The 15,632-nt window shown below is 41.7% G+C and overlaps 1 protein-coding gene across 3 annotated transcripts in view; it reads left to right on the forward strand.

Moving 5' to 3' along the window:
- Window positions 1–15,632, forward strand: part of dennd5a (DENN/MADD domain containing 5A) — a 268,461-nt gene that overhangs the window by 95,090 nt on the left and 157,739 nt on the right. For 2 of the 3 annotated variants that reach the window (XM_060838913.1, XM_060838914.1), the window contains one exon: window positions 15,250–15,567. The exons of the other annotated variant lie outside the window; for it this stretch is intronic. In XM_060838913.1, the coding sequence (XP_060694896.1) occupies window positions 15,250–15,567 (318 nt within the window). The remainder of the gene's footprint in view (window positions 1–15,249; window positions 15,568–15,632) is intronic. 3 annotated transcript variants of the gene reach the window in all.

A 15,632-nucleotide genomic window follows, 5' to 3' on the forward strand; every position in this document is an offset into this window, starting at 1 on the left:
GAAAAGCAGGTAAGCATTCACAGAGGGGATAATAAGCGAGGAAGAACATTCATTTTAATAAGAGCAACTTGACCCAGCCATGATATTGGAAGCCCCCCCCCCCCCCCCCACTTCCATCTTAGAAGGTCTTGTTTAATCTTGTCAAACAAATGAACAAAATTAGCCTTGAATAGCTGATCAAAACTAGGGATAACGGAGAGGCCCAAATAAAGAAAGACTCCATGTCCCCGCTTAAAGAGGAACATACCTTCAACATCTGGTATTCCCCTAAGCACCCCCATAACATAGCATCTGATTTTGAAACATTGATTTTGTAACCTGAGAAAAAGCCCAATGAATTAATACATTGTATCAACTGGGGCACTGAAACTGCCGGTTTTGAAAGAAAAATGAGAACATCGTCCGCATATAATGTGATCTTATGCACCTTCGACCCTACCTTTGGGGCAGCTATGTTAGGGTCAGCACAACTGGTCTTTGCCAGCGGTTCAATACGGATGTGAAGAGGAAACGTGAGAGGGGACAGCCTTGCCGACTGCCCGTACAAATGTTAAAATGGTCAGACCTTATACCATTAGTGAGAACCACCACCAGAGGATCACTGTAAAGGACCCTTACCCATCCGCCTTAACAATAGAAGACGAGAGGGAATTCAAGATGACGGTGACCCAGTAGGTCTTCCCTGCTGAGCTCTGCACCAGAACCCAGACAAAGTGGTGCTCTCACTTCCCTTTATTACCCAATATGGTAGAGATCGTTATTTGCCCTAGAATTGTTCAGTGTCAGTTTAAAATAATTAGGAAAATGACCAAAGGGAAGGGACCGTGAGGACCGTAGCAAGCAGGCCCCCCCCCACCTTGCCCTCGCAACAACAGACATGCCCATGGCTGCAGTGTTGACCTCTGTGATCGCCCCATGGGACTTACCGATGGAGCAGGGCTGGTCTTGGACTTAGTGAAACTCCAAGAGAAGATTGATTCAGCAATGGAGGAGACCTGGGCCAGGCTTGAACTGATCTTGGTCATGCTGCAGAAGCATGACCAGGAGATCCAGCATCTCAGGAAGTGTGTCGGAAAGGTGGAGCAATGGGTCACAGCCTCCGAAACTGCAGCAGAATCCTCAGCGGGTAGGGTCCAGGCACCTAGAACAGTGGTTACGGAGCAGGCCGACGACCTCGAAAATCGAGGCCATTGGAAGAACACCTGTTTGCTGGGGCTTCCAGAATGTGAGGAGGAAGGCCAGCTCGTCAGCTTGTTGGAGAAATGGCTCCCGCAGTTTTTGAAACTATATGTCGAGGCAGGCTGGGTGTGGTTGAGCAGGCCCACCGGGTCCTAGTGCGCAGGCCCGGATTGGACCAGTGCCCCCGTCCAGTCCTAGTGTGACTCCAGCGTGACAGAGATAAGCAAATTATGCTGGAAGCCTCTAGAGCACTGGGGAAGGATCACAGGCTTTGATATACAAAGGATCACGAATTAAGCTTTTTCCAAGACTTTTCTGCGGTCATGATTTGTAAGAGGTAAAAAGGCAGCTGAGAGATTAAATATCTAGTATTCCGTATGATATCCGGCAATATTATGTTTCAGCCACTGAGAGCCCGTGTTCAATTTTGACTCACTGGAAAAGGCAAAAGGCTTCCTGGATGCTTTAAAATAGACTGGCTGGCTTGAATAATAAGGACATGTTTTTCCCTGTAATTTGCCTGGTTTACCCTGGTTGTTGGGGGTTGTTTTATTATTAATATATGTGGGGGTCATAATTGTTTTTTTTCTTTTTTTCTCACTCTCTTCTCTGTTCTGTCTCCCGTCCTGTCATTCTTTGTTTTTTTTTTCTTATCATTTCCTTTTGTTTTTCTCTTCTAGTATGGGATTGGGGGGGTGGGGGGAGGGGGTTGGGGAGCAGGGGATATTATATATTTCTATTCTACCAGGAATGCCCATGGTTTCAGTATGGATGGAACAGGTTGAGTGCTTTTAACTTTCTTGTTGTAAGATGTGTGAATTTTTCTTACTGTGTGTTGTCTGGTGTGGGGTATGGCTTCAGCTAGAAGGAGCCATGGAGGGTTAGTGGGTAGTATGAGTGCCCCCTCTGGGCAAGGGGTAAAGTCTCCTTTCATTTGTGTTATATGTTGGTATGTTGTAGAAGTAGCTGTTAGAAGTTTTGATCCGGTAGTTTTGGAAGTTGTATTTCTAAATTTATACAAACTGTTTATTGTTTTCAGTTGGCGTGTTATAGGTAAGGTTCTTCCTCCTGAGGGGGTCACAGACTGTTTCGGACGGCTATGGCTAGCCATTTGTTTAAATGGTGCACCTGGAATGTTAAAGGGAATCGTTCATCAGTTGAGAGAGAAAAGATACTTTCAAGCCTAAGGAAAGAGAGGGTCGATGTAGCCTTGCTGCAAGAAACACATTTAACCGATAGGTTGCAGCAGGGAGGGTTCGGACAGATGTCTTTCTCATCCTTTAATTCGAAAAGTGGAGGAGTTGGTATACTTATCCAGAAGAATCTCCCATTCCAAATGTTAGACAAAATTAAGGATTAATATGGGCGGTTTCTAATTCTTAAAGCTTTAATACATGGAGAGGAATATGGGATTTTGAATGTAAGTTGTCCCCCGGCACATCCCCTCAAATTTTTAATGGATGCACTTTCCAGGTTGATGGCACTTGGGGTGCATCATACAATTATAGGGGCAGACTTTAATTGTCTTATTGACCCCAAAGTGGACAGGATGTCTAGAGGTCTTGTGGGTACGTCCCTGCATTCCAGGCAGTTGGTGGACCTGAACAGGGAGCTGGGGTTGGTAGATGTGTGGAGATGCCTTCACCCCGAAGGTAGAGATTTCACCTTTTTCACTAATCCACATAAATACCACACCAGAATTGACATGTTTTTTGTCCCGTTGATCTTTTTGAATTCAATGCTGTCTTGCAGAATGGGGAACATAGCCACTTCCGATCATGCGGCAGTGTACATGGAAGTCAAGGCCTGTGGTAATGGGATAGGCTCTTGGCACGCACATGGACCCTTTCCTCTTGAACGATAGCAAGTTTATAGGGTATTTTTCGCGGGAAGTTGAAATCTTTTGGCACATTAATTTGGGTACTGCCAGCAATCCATTAGTCCTCTGGGAGACTGCCACGACCTATGCATGGTGTTTGATTATTTCGTACTCGGCAACATGGAAGAGGCAGAGGGGAAAGCAGCAGTGTTTGCTCGAGGCTTGCCTGAAGGCAGCTGAGACAGCATACTTTGACAGACTGTCTGTGACCAAACTGCAACGGATTACAGCCCTTAGGGCTGCTTTGAATGCTGCACTCACCCAGACAGCAAAAAGGGAAATCGCTTTGTGAAACAGAGGTTATTTGAGTATGGTGATATACCGAGTAGATATCTAGCGTACCTGGCCAGAAAAAAGAATGCCCCTCGATCTATCACATCCATCAGAGAGAGTGGTTGTACTCCTACTTGCAATGCCAAAAAAGATTAATGCAGCATTTAGTAAGTTCTACTCTGACCTGTACCGGTCAGAGGGCTGTGAGGACAGATTGTTTAAGAAGGAGTCCTTTTTTAAGACCTTCCGGGTGTAACTTCAGAGCAGGCGTCCTTTTTGAATACCCCTTGACAATCCAAGAAATACAGAAGGCGGTGAGGCAGCACCAGAGTGGTGAAGCACCTGGGTCCAGACAGACTTCAAATGAGTTTTATAAGGAATTATAGATCATCCAGTCAAGACTGCCTCCCATCTTCTCTGAGAGAAGAAAATATTTCCCTTTATTCTCAAAAAAGAGAAAGCCCCAGAGGATTGCACTTTGTACAGGCCCATATCATTACTGAACTTGGATTTTAAAATTCTGTCAAAAATGCTGGCATTAAAGTTGCAGAGGGTTTTGCCTTTTATTGTAAAGGAGGACAAGACTGGTTTTATCAAGGGTCCTGTGTCTACTCATAATATTTAAAGAGTATTAAGCATGGTCTAGGTATGCTAGCAAGGTTCGATTACGGGCTTGGTAATCTCCCTGGATGCAGAGAAAGCATTTGACATGGGTGGAGTGGCCATATCTCTTTTATGTACTGGAGTGGCTTCGTCTTGGAGGGGTTTTTGCCAAGTGGGTGGCAGTGTTATATACTAACCCAAAAGCAGCGGTTCTGACTAATGGTATAAGGTCAGATCATTTTAGTCAGTAGAGGCAAGGATGCCCTCTGTCACCATTATTATTTACATTGGTGTGTGAGCCGCTGGTGGACACCATCCGGAGGGATACCAACATAATTGCACCAGAGGTGGGGTCAGACAGGCATAAGATCATCCTCTATGCATATGATGTTCTTCTCTTTTTAACTGATCCGATGACATCTGTGCCCCATTTAGTACAAGTGATTAATCTATTTGTTTTGTTCTCAGGGTATAAAATTTTGGGTATAAATTCAGGGTATAAAATGAAGTTGGAGGCTATGTCTGATTTTGGGGATGGAACCTATTCCCCTACAGGTGGTCACAGGGGGTTTTCCTGAATTTAGGCATTTTTATTACCCTGGCCTTCGATCAATTATATTTTGTGCAGTTGCTGGAGAAGATAATACTGGAAGGATCTTCCGATATCTTGGTTGGGTAGAATAGCCCTGGTCAAAACGAATGTTCTGATGGGTGAAGTTGAAGGATGGAAGGTATGGGGGGATGTCAGGGGTAGGTTCTTTACCCAGAGAGTGGTGGGGGCATGGAATGCGCTGCCTGTGGGAGTGGCAGAGTCAGAATCATTGGTGACCTTTAAGCGGCAATTGGATAGGTACGTGGATAGGTGCTTAAGCTAGGACAAATGTTCGGCACAACATCGTGGGCCAAAGGGCCTGTTCTGTGCTGTATTGTTCTATGTTCTGTGTCCTATGTTCTTCCTCGCTTATTATACCCCAAGCAAATGCTCCCTGTGATGCTGCCTAGGCAAGCACTACGGAGACTTTACAGTTGGCTTGGATCTTTCATCTGGCATCATAGACGGTCTCTTATTAAGTTGGACAAATTGCCGCTTCCGCGGGGAATGGGAGATTTGGATTTCCCGGAGTTTAAGAAATATCAGTTGAGTTCCTTACTATTCTATGTGGCTGACTGGGCCTACGAGGACCCTTGGTCAAGCTGGTTGGACATCGAGACCTCCCAGGCAAAATGCATCCTCATCAATTTGTTGTTTATGGACAAATGAGGGCTGTTATGGGCCATTGCAGAAACCTGATTGTCCTTAATATGGTTTAAGCATGGAAAATGATGAGGCAAGTTAGGGCAACTTACAAAAAAATTTCTCCTTTCACTTCCATTGTGGGAACGTTCGGATTGCAGCCAGGGTCGTTGGACTCTGGCTTTAAGGTCTGGAAGTCTAGAGGAATCTCCTGTTTGGGAGGTTTATTTGACGGGGAGGTGATGATGTCTTTCAAACAGCTGAGCCAGAAATATGAGCTATCCAGGAGGGACCTCTTTCATTACTTTCAGGTTAGGGACTTTATACAGAAAAAGACTACATTGATGGTTAGTCCCTATAGGTCAGATATGGAGAGGAGAGTGTTCCGGGCTACGGGTGCTCTCTCGGTCAGCACCCTCTATCACTTGTTAGGAAGTAATGTTCGAAGGACATTGAGTGGTTATGCGGACTCTGGATTCAGGAATTGGGAGTGGAAATCTTGTCAGAGGTGTGGGAGGATATTTGGGAGAACGTAAAGAAGATTTCAATTTGTAACAGGACACAGGCTATGCAACTGAAGGTACTCCACATAGCTCATTTGGCAGTGGAGCGGCTTGCGAAATTTAAGACAGGAACGTTCCCAATGTGCCCCAAATGTAAAATAGATGTTGGCACTCTTACTCATTGCATGTGGTCATGCCACATGCTTCGTAGGTGTTGGGGTGCCACAGCGAGTGTTTTTGAAGAGGTCTTGGGAACTGAGGTTAAGTTGGATCCAGTGTCCCTCCTCTTGGGTTTGCCAAATCTTCCCTCTTTGGACATACATGGGAAGAAACTGTTTAATATTCTTTCATTCTGTGCAAGGAAGAACATTCTAATGAGCTGGGTGTTAGAGAATCCCCTGGGACCTTCGGGCTGGCGTAGATTAGTTATGGAGCACATCCCCTGGATTTTCTTATGAGTATGGTGCACCAAAAACAGAACTGTTTTATAGAATGTGGAAGCCCTTTCTGAGTTATATGGATGCAAACTTTGTGTCAGCCTTTGTGTCGTCATATGGGCTACATCTGGTGGTCTGGGGGCCCCTGTGGGGGGAGAATCCGAAACAAATACGGGTTTGCTTACTCATGCTCCTGGTAATCCCTTTGGTGGGATTATGATGAATGCAATAACCTAACTGAATGTAACTTAAATTAAATCAAGTTAAACCAAGGTAACTTAATTTTTTTCCTTAGTTATTTATTGAATTGTAGTTTTGTAGTTTTTTTTCTCTTTCTTCTTGTGGAGTTGAGTAGTAGTTTGTTTTCTGTTAATGTCATTATAAGGTTCTTCTACTATTTTGTAGTGATTTTGTAATTTTGTAAAAAATTAAAAATCAAAAAAAAGAGGGCACACGCTTTCCAACCTCAATGTCAGAGTCTTCAATAAAATTTTAAAATCAGAGTTTAAAAGCGAGATGGGTCTTCCCTTTCTTGAGGATAAGAAAGATATTAGCCTCTCTCAAGGATGGCAAGAATTCCTTGGATGCTGCCTGACCTGCTGTGCTTTTCCAGCAACATACATTTTCAGCGTATATAAATAGTTATACAAGTCTAGCTTTGGTCCTGACAGTTTGTTTACAAATTCTTTATAAAACTCACTGGACAAGCCATCTGGGGCAGGCGCCTTTCCACTTTGAAGTTGCCTTACTGCTTCCTGTATCTCTTGGGCTGTTAATGGAGCACTAAGGAGAGATGCCTGTTCAGCAGACACACCAGAAAGATACAAATTCCTAAAAAAGACTCTATCTTATCCCATCTGTCCTCACAGCTTTCAGATTGGTAGCGTTCAGAGTAAAACCTCCAAAACACCTCATTGATCTTTTTAGCGTTGTAAGTAGAGTCCCATTCCCTTCCCTAATGGAAGCAATAGACTGTGAGGCATTCTTCTTCCTGACCAAATATGCCAACTACTTACCCAGCCTATCACCATACTCGAACAGCTCCTGCTTTGCAAAGGAAATTTCCTTCCTTGGTGTATCCGTTAGCATGGAGTTTAAGGTGGATTAGAGAGCTGTGATCCATTGCCGATTAGTCATGGACGATCTACTGTAATATGTTGTCTCAGCTGTCTTCAGTCATGCCTCAAGCAAATGTTTCTGCACTCCACTTCTGGCTAGCAGAGTATGAGAGAATTATCCCTCTAGCATAGGCCTGAGCAGTCTCCTAAAGAATGGACAGATTGCAAGCAGTACCTAAGTTGGTGACCAAAAAAGCTTCAAATTCCCTAGAGAACTGTTCTACAAACTGTCCCTCCCTGAGGATGAAGGGATCCATTCGCCAATACTGTGAGCCCATTGCATCACCCTTAATCTTAACCATTAAATACACCGCTGCACTATCAGAGATGGCACTATTTCCAAACAAACAGCAAACCACCAAATCTAAAAAAGTCATGGGAGTTAGGAAATAATCAGTTCTTGTGTGGCATTTATGAGGATTGGAAAAGAATGTAAAATCTCTGCCCATGTCTCCAAATATCTACTAACACCAGTTCCACACATAGGTCACCTAACTGGTAAGATTGTGAAGAAAGCTTTGGGAGACCTTTGGGTATTCTATTCAGCACAGGATCCATAAGGCAATTAAAGTCCCTCCTATAATAACATACCACAATGCCAAGACCTTTGGCTTAGATAGTGTATCAGTCAGAAATTTAAGAGGGTGGGCTGGAGGACAGTAGACATTCAAAATACCATATTCCTCGCCACGTTTAAGGGCCTTAAGAATAACAAACCGATGATACTCATCTTTAACACAGTCTATCAAATTAAATGGGAGACACTTCCGGATGAGTATTGCCACTCCTCTGCTCCTCGTACTAAAAGATGAGAGAAACACCTGATCAAACCCACCCTGCTGTAACTTCAAGTGTTCCTTGTCATTAAGATGAGTCTCCTGTAATAGGGCAACATCCATCCTCTCCTTTCTCAGGCTTAACAACACTCATTTTCTTTTTACTAGTGAATGAATCCCTCTGATATTCCAGGTGCATTATTTAAGAATGCTGCTAACCATGATCCTTTACAATCACCTTTGGCCTGCCGAGAGGAAGAATTCATCTTACGACATGCTGAGCATACACAAAAGGAGACTCAGAGTCTATTTAGAAAAAAACCCAAAAAAAACCTAACTACAAAATACAAAAGACACTTAATGGGGGCTTCTACCCCCTGCCCACAGGGACTTGCTTTTCCCATGAACACCCCCATCCCCTCTTCCAGCTCAAATCCAAGCAATGGAAGAGACCAAACAAAAGACATTGTAAACACAAAGGTATAATAAAAACAGTGAGCACTCTGTCCACATCACCCCCCCCACCCTCGCACAATATATCAATACCACTTCAGCTCGGGGGAAAAACCCACCAACAACAGCTTTTTTGGGAAAAGAGTGAAAGTACAAGAAATAAAAGCAAGGCAAAAAAACCCAGACACTATTGTCCATGTCCATAAATACATCTATATTATTTTAAAGTGTCCAAGAAGTTTTTGGCTTGCTCCAAGAAATGAAATGACCGCACAGTCTCCTCGTAAATAATACCAAGCACGCTGGGTATCTCATCGAACATTGACTACCGAGGTCCTTTAACCTTCTCTTAACCTCATCAAAAGGTTTCCTCTTAAGACCATAAGATATAGGAGTGGAAGTAGGGCCATTCAGCCCATCGAGTCCACTCCGCCATTCAATCATGGCTGATGGGCATTTCAACTCCACTTACAGCATTCTCCCCGTAGCCCTTAAACTCTTGATGTCACAAGGAATTATCAATCTCTGCCTTGAAGACATTTAGCATCCCAGCCTCCACTGCGGTCTGCGGCAATGAATTCCACAGGCCCACCACTCTGGCTGAAGAAATGTCTCCGCATTTCTGTTCTGAATTGACCCCCTCTAATTCTAAGGCTGTGTCCATGGGTCCTAGTCTTCTCACCTAACGGAAACTATTTCCTAACGTCCACCCTTTCCAAGCCATGTATTATCTTGTAAATTTCTATTAACTCTCCCCTTAATCTTCTAAACTCCAATGAATACAATCCCAGGATCCTCTGCCGTTCCTCGTATGTTAGAGCTACCAGTCCAGGGATCATCCGTGTGAATCTCCGCTGGACACGTTCCAGTGCCAGTATGTCCTTCCTGAGGTGTGGGGACCAAAACTGGACACAGTACTTCAAGTACTCTTATGAATCACTACCACAGAAAAGTCCTGGAAAAAACATTATCTTAGTTCCCTGTGGATCTCTTCTAGAAGGTTTCCATAACACACTGCTTGTCTCCGTAACATTGAAATCGTATCAGAACTGGGCGGGGGCGCTCACCCTGACTGAATCTGTGCACTGTAACCCGGTGAGCTCTGTCAACCTTCACCTGGTCTGCCTTGGCATCCCAGCCAAGAAATTGTGGCAAAAGGTTTTCAAACAAAACTTGCTGGCTGCCCACCTTCTGCTTCTACCATCAGCCCAACGACTTGGATATTTTTCCTCCTACCTCTATTTTCCAGGTCATTGACTTGCTCAGTCAAGGCCCGAACCTGTTTCTCAAGAGCCTAGGTTCGTCCTGCTGAGGACTTGACCTCAATCTCTGATGCCGCAGTCCGCCACTCAACCTCTTCAACTCACTTCCCAAGTCCTTCCAACTTCTCCTCGTGCTTTTGCAGCATGGGATTATAAGTCTCTCCCTCATCTTCTGGATCAACTGTTGGATCACTCCAAGTTCCTCCACGATGTTCTGCTGTGCAGGTATTTCTTTCACCGCTACAGAGGGAGCTGCAGCTGCTTCCCCAATTGCAGTCTCAGGCTGCACATTGTTTTCAAGTGCCTCAAGAGTTGAGACTTGGCTATTTGCTTTCCCTTAGTCATTCTCACACGCTTGAAAAAGGATTTAAACTGTTGTTTTACTGTTTAACAATATTTTTTTCCAAAAAAAAGGTGGAGGTGAAATAAATATTACAGAGCTCAGCAAGGCTGATCTATTCAGATTGCCGCCATCTTGAATCCCCACTGGGAAGTGTTGATGTGTAAAGACATATGGTATCCTTATAAACCAGTCATTGAAAGTAAGCATACAGGCAAAGCAAGCGGGAAGGCAAGTGGTTTGTTGGCCTTCATTGTGAAAGAATTTGAGTACAGGAGCAAGGATGTCTAACTGCAACTATATAGTGCCTTGGTGAGTGCGTAGCAGGAAGATTGTGCACAGATTATCCAGCTTACCTTAGAAATATATATTTGCCATAGAGAGATTTCAACAAAGGTTCACCAGACTGATTCCTATGTTAGTAGGTTTGTTGTATGAGGAATGATTGTACCGAATATTCACTGGGATTTAGAAAATGAGAATCTCTTATTAAATCACACAAGACTCTGGAAAGATTGGACAGACTGGATATAGATATTATCCTTCCCTGGCTGGGAGATTCTAGAACAAAGGGTCATTGTCTCAGGTTTCAGGGTAGACCATTTAGAACAAAGATGACAAGAAATGTCTTCAGAGGCTGGTGAACCTGCGAATTCTATGCTAAATAAATTGGTGAACACCACATAATTGAATATACTGAATTAATTTCTAGACACTAAAGGTATCAGAGGGTATGGAGATTGCAGGAGAGTAGTGTTGAGAGAGAGGATAGACTATAGAAGATAGAACATCACAGCGCATACAGGCCCTTTGGCCCTCAGTGTTGTGTCCACCTGTGGAATCAATCTGAAGCCCATTCTTGTCCTTATGCCTATCCAATGACCATTTAAATGCCCTTAAAGTTGGTGAGTTTACTATTGTTGCAGACAGTGCATTCCACACCCTACTACTGAGGATCAGCCATGAATGTATTGAATGACCATCTTAATAAGACAAAAAGCCTGTTGTTTCTTGTATTTTCTATATTTCCACGTTTCATCATTTGTAGTAACTTCAGTATCATCACACCACAGATCATTGTTGTCAATATCATTGAGCACATTGCCGAAGTATCATTTCTAAAATGCAGAATATCTATGTTGGAATTAAATTTATTCCATCTGTCTACATTTCATTGACACAATGTTGCTAGTGAATGTATTTGTATATATCTATTTTTGGTGAATATCCCTTTGCCTCCCACCATTCAATTGTTTTCTTTTCTTTCAGTTACTGACCTTGAAAGCTTTATACAAATTCCAAGGGCCAAAGAATACTTGTAAGATTGCCAGAAATAGCTGCCAAATTGGTGTTTGTCAATCTTGCATCACTGATTACAATGTTGATAGCAGGATTTGAACATGTCCCAGACATGTAGATATTTTTCTTTGTAAAATCTTTTGATCTCGCATTTCACACTTCTTTCTGATCCATTCGTTAAGCACAACAAAAATGGAGCAAGAGTAGGCCATTTACTCTTGGAGCCTGCTTTACCATTTAAGAAGATCATGGCTGATCTGATTGTAATCTCAGCTCCACATTCCTGCCTACTCTTCATACCTTTCATGCTCTTGTTTACTAAGAATCTATTCACCTCTGCCTTAAAAACATTCAAAGACTCTGCTCCCACCCACCTTTTGAGGCAATGGGTTTCAAGACCTCTGAGAGAAAACATTCTCCTTATCTGTATGAAATAAATGATTCCTTATTTTCAAACCAACCACTAAATGGATAGAGCTGAAGGCAACAAATCCTTCTCTCTGAACTTTATTTATGAATACAGATGATGATACTTTTCTGAAATTTATTTTTGAGGAAAGATTTTTTAAAATTCTGAGCTGCCTACCATATAAGGTGGAATCACTATAAACTGCATTATCTTGAGACCAATTATCTATATACGTGCTTTTTTTGTCTTCTCTCATTAACAGTCCTGTTTTCTAGCATATTGGATTTTGTTGGCATTTTATCCATGTTTCTAATGTAGGCCACTTGATAAGTATAATTTGTTTTAATGTCAAATCACAAGTTGGTAGAGGCTGGTGAGTTGTTTATCCTTAAGTACAGCTGGCAGATATTATGAAATTTTCATAAGAACATAAGGATTAGGAGCAGGATTAGGCCATCTAGCCCTTTGAGCCCACTCAACCATTCAATAGGATTATGGCTGATCTTTTCATGGCCTCAGCTTCACGTAACCGCCCTCTCACCATAATCCTTAATTTCTTTACTGTTCAAAAAATTATCTATCTTAGCTTTAAAACCATTCAATGAAGAAGTCTCAACTATTCACTGGGCAGGGAGTACCACAGATTCACAACCCTCTGGGTGAAAATGTTCCTTCTCAATTCACTCTTAAATCTGCTCCCCCGAAGTTTGAGGCTATGCTCTCTTGTCCAAGTTTCACCCATCAGTGGAAGCATCCTGTCTACTTCTATCTTATCTATTGCCTTCTTAATTTTATTTGTTTCTACAAGATCCCATCTCAATCTTCATAATTCTAATGAATATATGCCCAGGCTACTTAGTCTATCCTCATAAGTCAACTCCAGAATCAATCTAGTGAACCTCCTCTGTACCCCCTCTAATGCCAGTATATCATTTCACAAATAAGGAGATCAAATCTGCATGCAGTACTCCAGGTGTGGTCTCACCAGCGTACTGTACAGCTGCAACATAACCTCTCTGCTTTTACACTCAATCCCTTTAGCAATGAAGGACAAAATTCCATTTGCCTTCTTAATTGTTATACCTGCAGACCAACCTTCTGTGATTCAAGCACAAGGACACCCAAGTCCCTTTGCACAGCCGCATGCTGCAAATTTTTACCATTCAAATAATAGTCCTTTTTACTGTTATTTCTATCAAAATGGATGACTTCATATTTATTAATATTGTACTCCATCTGCCAAACCTTTGCCCACTCACTTAAGCTATGTCCCTCTGCAAAGTTTCACAGTCCTCTGCACACTTTGCTCTACCACTCACCTTAGTCTCATCTGCAAACATTTCTGACTGAGTATTTTATCATGTCTCAGACTATAAGATATAGGACCAGAATTAGGCTATTCGGTCTATTGAATCTGCATGTTTGATCATGGCTTTTCATGAACCATGTCTTGAATTTTTATTCACAACTCTTTCTTCAATTTTCTGAGACTATAGAGTCAAATGGTTCTGTCACATCGTTTTTCTGATATGCTTATTCTTTGGCATGGATTGCTTGGATATCTTTCTCCAATCATGGACCATTTTCTCAAAACCACTAATCTATCTTGCTGCTGCACAGTTACAGTTTTGTTGTTATAATGAACATTACAGCTTTCAGTTTAAATAGAGCTATGCAGTTATTCTTTCTCAAAGGCATCTTGATGGTTTTTGTGATCCACCAGAATTTCAGTGCTGTTATATTTGTACTTTTAACTGACATTTTATCTTAAATAGGAGTTTGTTGTTGGCTGAAATGACATTAATCTTCTGTGTCTTTCAATTAATGAACCATAAATAATAATTGTTACATGATTTGTCATTATTAACTTGATCATTGTAATAATTTGAATAAATAAAAACAAAATATGTTTTATGCATTTATTTATTAATATTTGTTAGTATTTAAATCATTAATATTAAGTTGGATCATTAACTTATAGAAGGATGTATAAAAACAGACAAGGAGATGCTGCCATCGAACCAAAATGTATGAAGAATCCCACCATCCCATAAATGTGTGAAATACATTTTAATAATTTGTGATTTTAGTGTCTTAAGCCATTCTAAACATCTCCAAAATCAAGTTTTGGTTCTGAATTGTTTGGGCTTTGGTCCTTGAGAATCCAAGGTCAATTTTTACATAATGTACGCAACAAATGATGCAATTTTGAAACTAAAATCACTTGTTTAATTTTTACTAGAGATTAACTTTTATATTGATGTACTTGAAACAATATGCCCCCATCGTTCCAGGTGAGGGTTGGTGTGTGGAATGGGTAGGGATACAGCTGGTAATAATTGTTTATTGCTTTAACAAAGTAGGCAGGCTTATTTAGGAACTAACATCTACCTAAATACAAGACTTCCTGTTTCACCTTTTTTTTGTAGTTTATGGAGTCCAATGGAGCATGGGGCTAAATGATTTTGGGCATGTAGTAGTGACAGTAAAGAAAACCAGCATACTATTATGAAGGTTGCAAGGGAAAAATGAGGATTCTTGACTATTTCAGTTGACTTCCTTCATATGTCTCTGGTTCTAGGCCATGAAAATATAAGATACAACTCTTTTCTAGATTTTGTTCCTTTCCCAGGATGATGCATCAGATGAATGACAAATTAAATTTATCAAATGTGGTCAGTTAAGTTGAAATGCCACTTACAATCACAACTGACAATCTTTGGATTGATATGGCTACTAGAACTGTTCAACATTATAGTGAAATTTTCTTTACTTCAAATCCATTTTTTTCTTAATTCCTAATTAAGGTACTGAGGTATATTTGTATGGCATTGCAATCTAACTTGCCATTTTTGGTACAAGTCTGAATAGATTTAGATTAGATTAGTTTCCCTACAGTACGGGGACTGGCCTGTTGGCCCAAGTCCATACTGACCCTCCGAAGAGTAACCCATCCAGACCCATTCCCCTACCCTATATTTACCGCTAACTAATGCACCTAACACTATGGGCACTTTAGCATGGCCAATTCACTTGACCTGGACATCTTGTATTGTGGAAGGAAACCGGAGCACTCAGAGGAAAAACAGGCAGACACTGGAAGAATGTGCAAACTCCACACGGACAGTTCCCTGAGGCAGGAATCAAACCTGGGTCCCTGGTGCAGTGAGGCAGCATTGCTAACCACTGAGCCATTGTGCCGCCCAATACTTTAGCTAGCCATTTGTTGTTTGAACCAAATCCTGTATTTATAATCCATGCTTCCAGAAAGGTTACTGTGACAAAAAAAAATGGAATATATTGATTGGTGCAATCCAGCTTTAGGAGGCTAACACCAGAAACTAACCATTGTTGTCTGTTCCCTACTTGACATTGATGGTTGACAATGTATTTTTTTGCTTTGTGCTTATAGCATTATCAATGCTAGATTTCTGACAGTACAGCAGTTTTAAATTTTCCTAAATATATATTGAACTTTTTTCAGGCAAATCTGTGCTTTGTGGACATAGACAACCATTTTATTGAACTTCCAGAAGACTTGCCACAATTTCCAAATAAACTAGAATTCATTCAAGAAATCTCTGAGGTTTTAATGGCATTTGGGATTCCTCCTGAAGGGAACCTGCACTGCAGTGAAAGTGCCTCTAAGCTGAAGAATTTTAAAGGAAGCGATGTGGTCTATGATAAGAAGAATGGAAATGTAGCTGGATCAGCACTGAGCTCTTACGAATTACTAAAGGAAAATGAGACCATAGCAAGATTGCAGGCTCTTGTCAAAAGGACTGGTGTGAGTTTAGAGAAGGTTAGTCTCTAATTAATTTGATTTCACAGTTAATAGTCTTCTAGTGATGGCTGTGAATATCTAAA

This window comes from Hemiscyllium ocellatum, chromosome 18 (assembly GCF_020745735.1).
Source record: "Hemiscyllium ocellatum isolate sHemOce1 chromosome 18, sHemOce1.pat.X.cur, whole genome shotgun sequence".
Taxonomy (NCBI): domain Eukaryota; kingdom Metazoa; phylum Chordata; class Chondrichthyes; order Orectolobiformes; family Hemiscylliidae; genus Hemiscyllium; species Hemiscyllium ocellatum.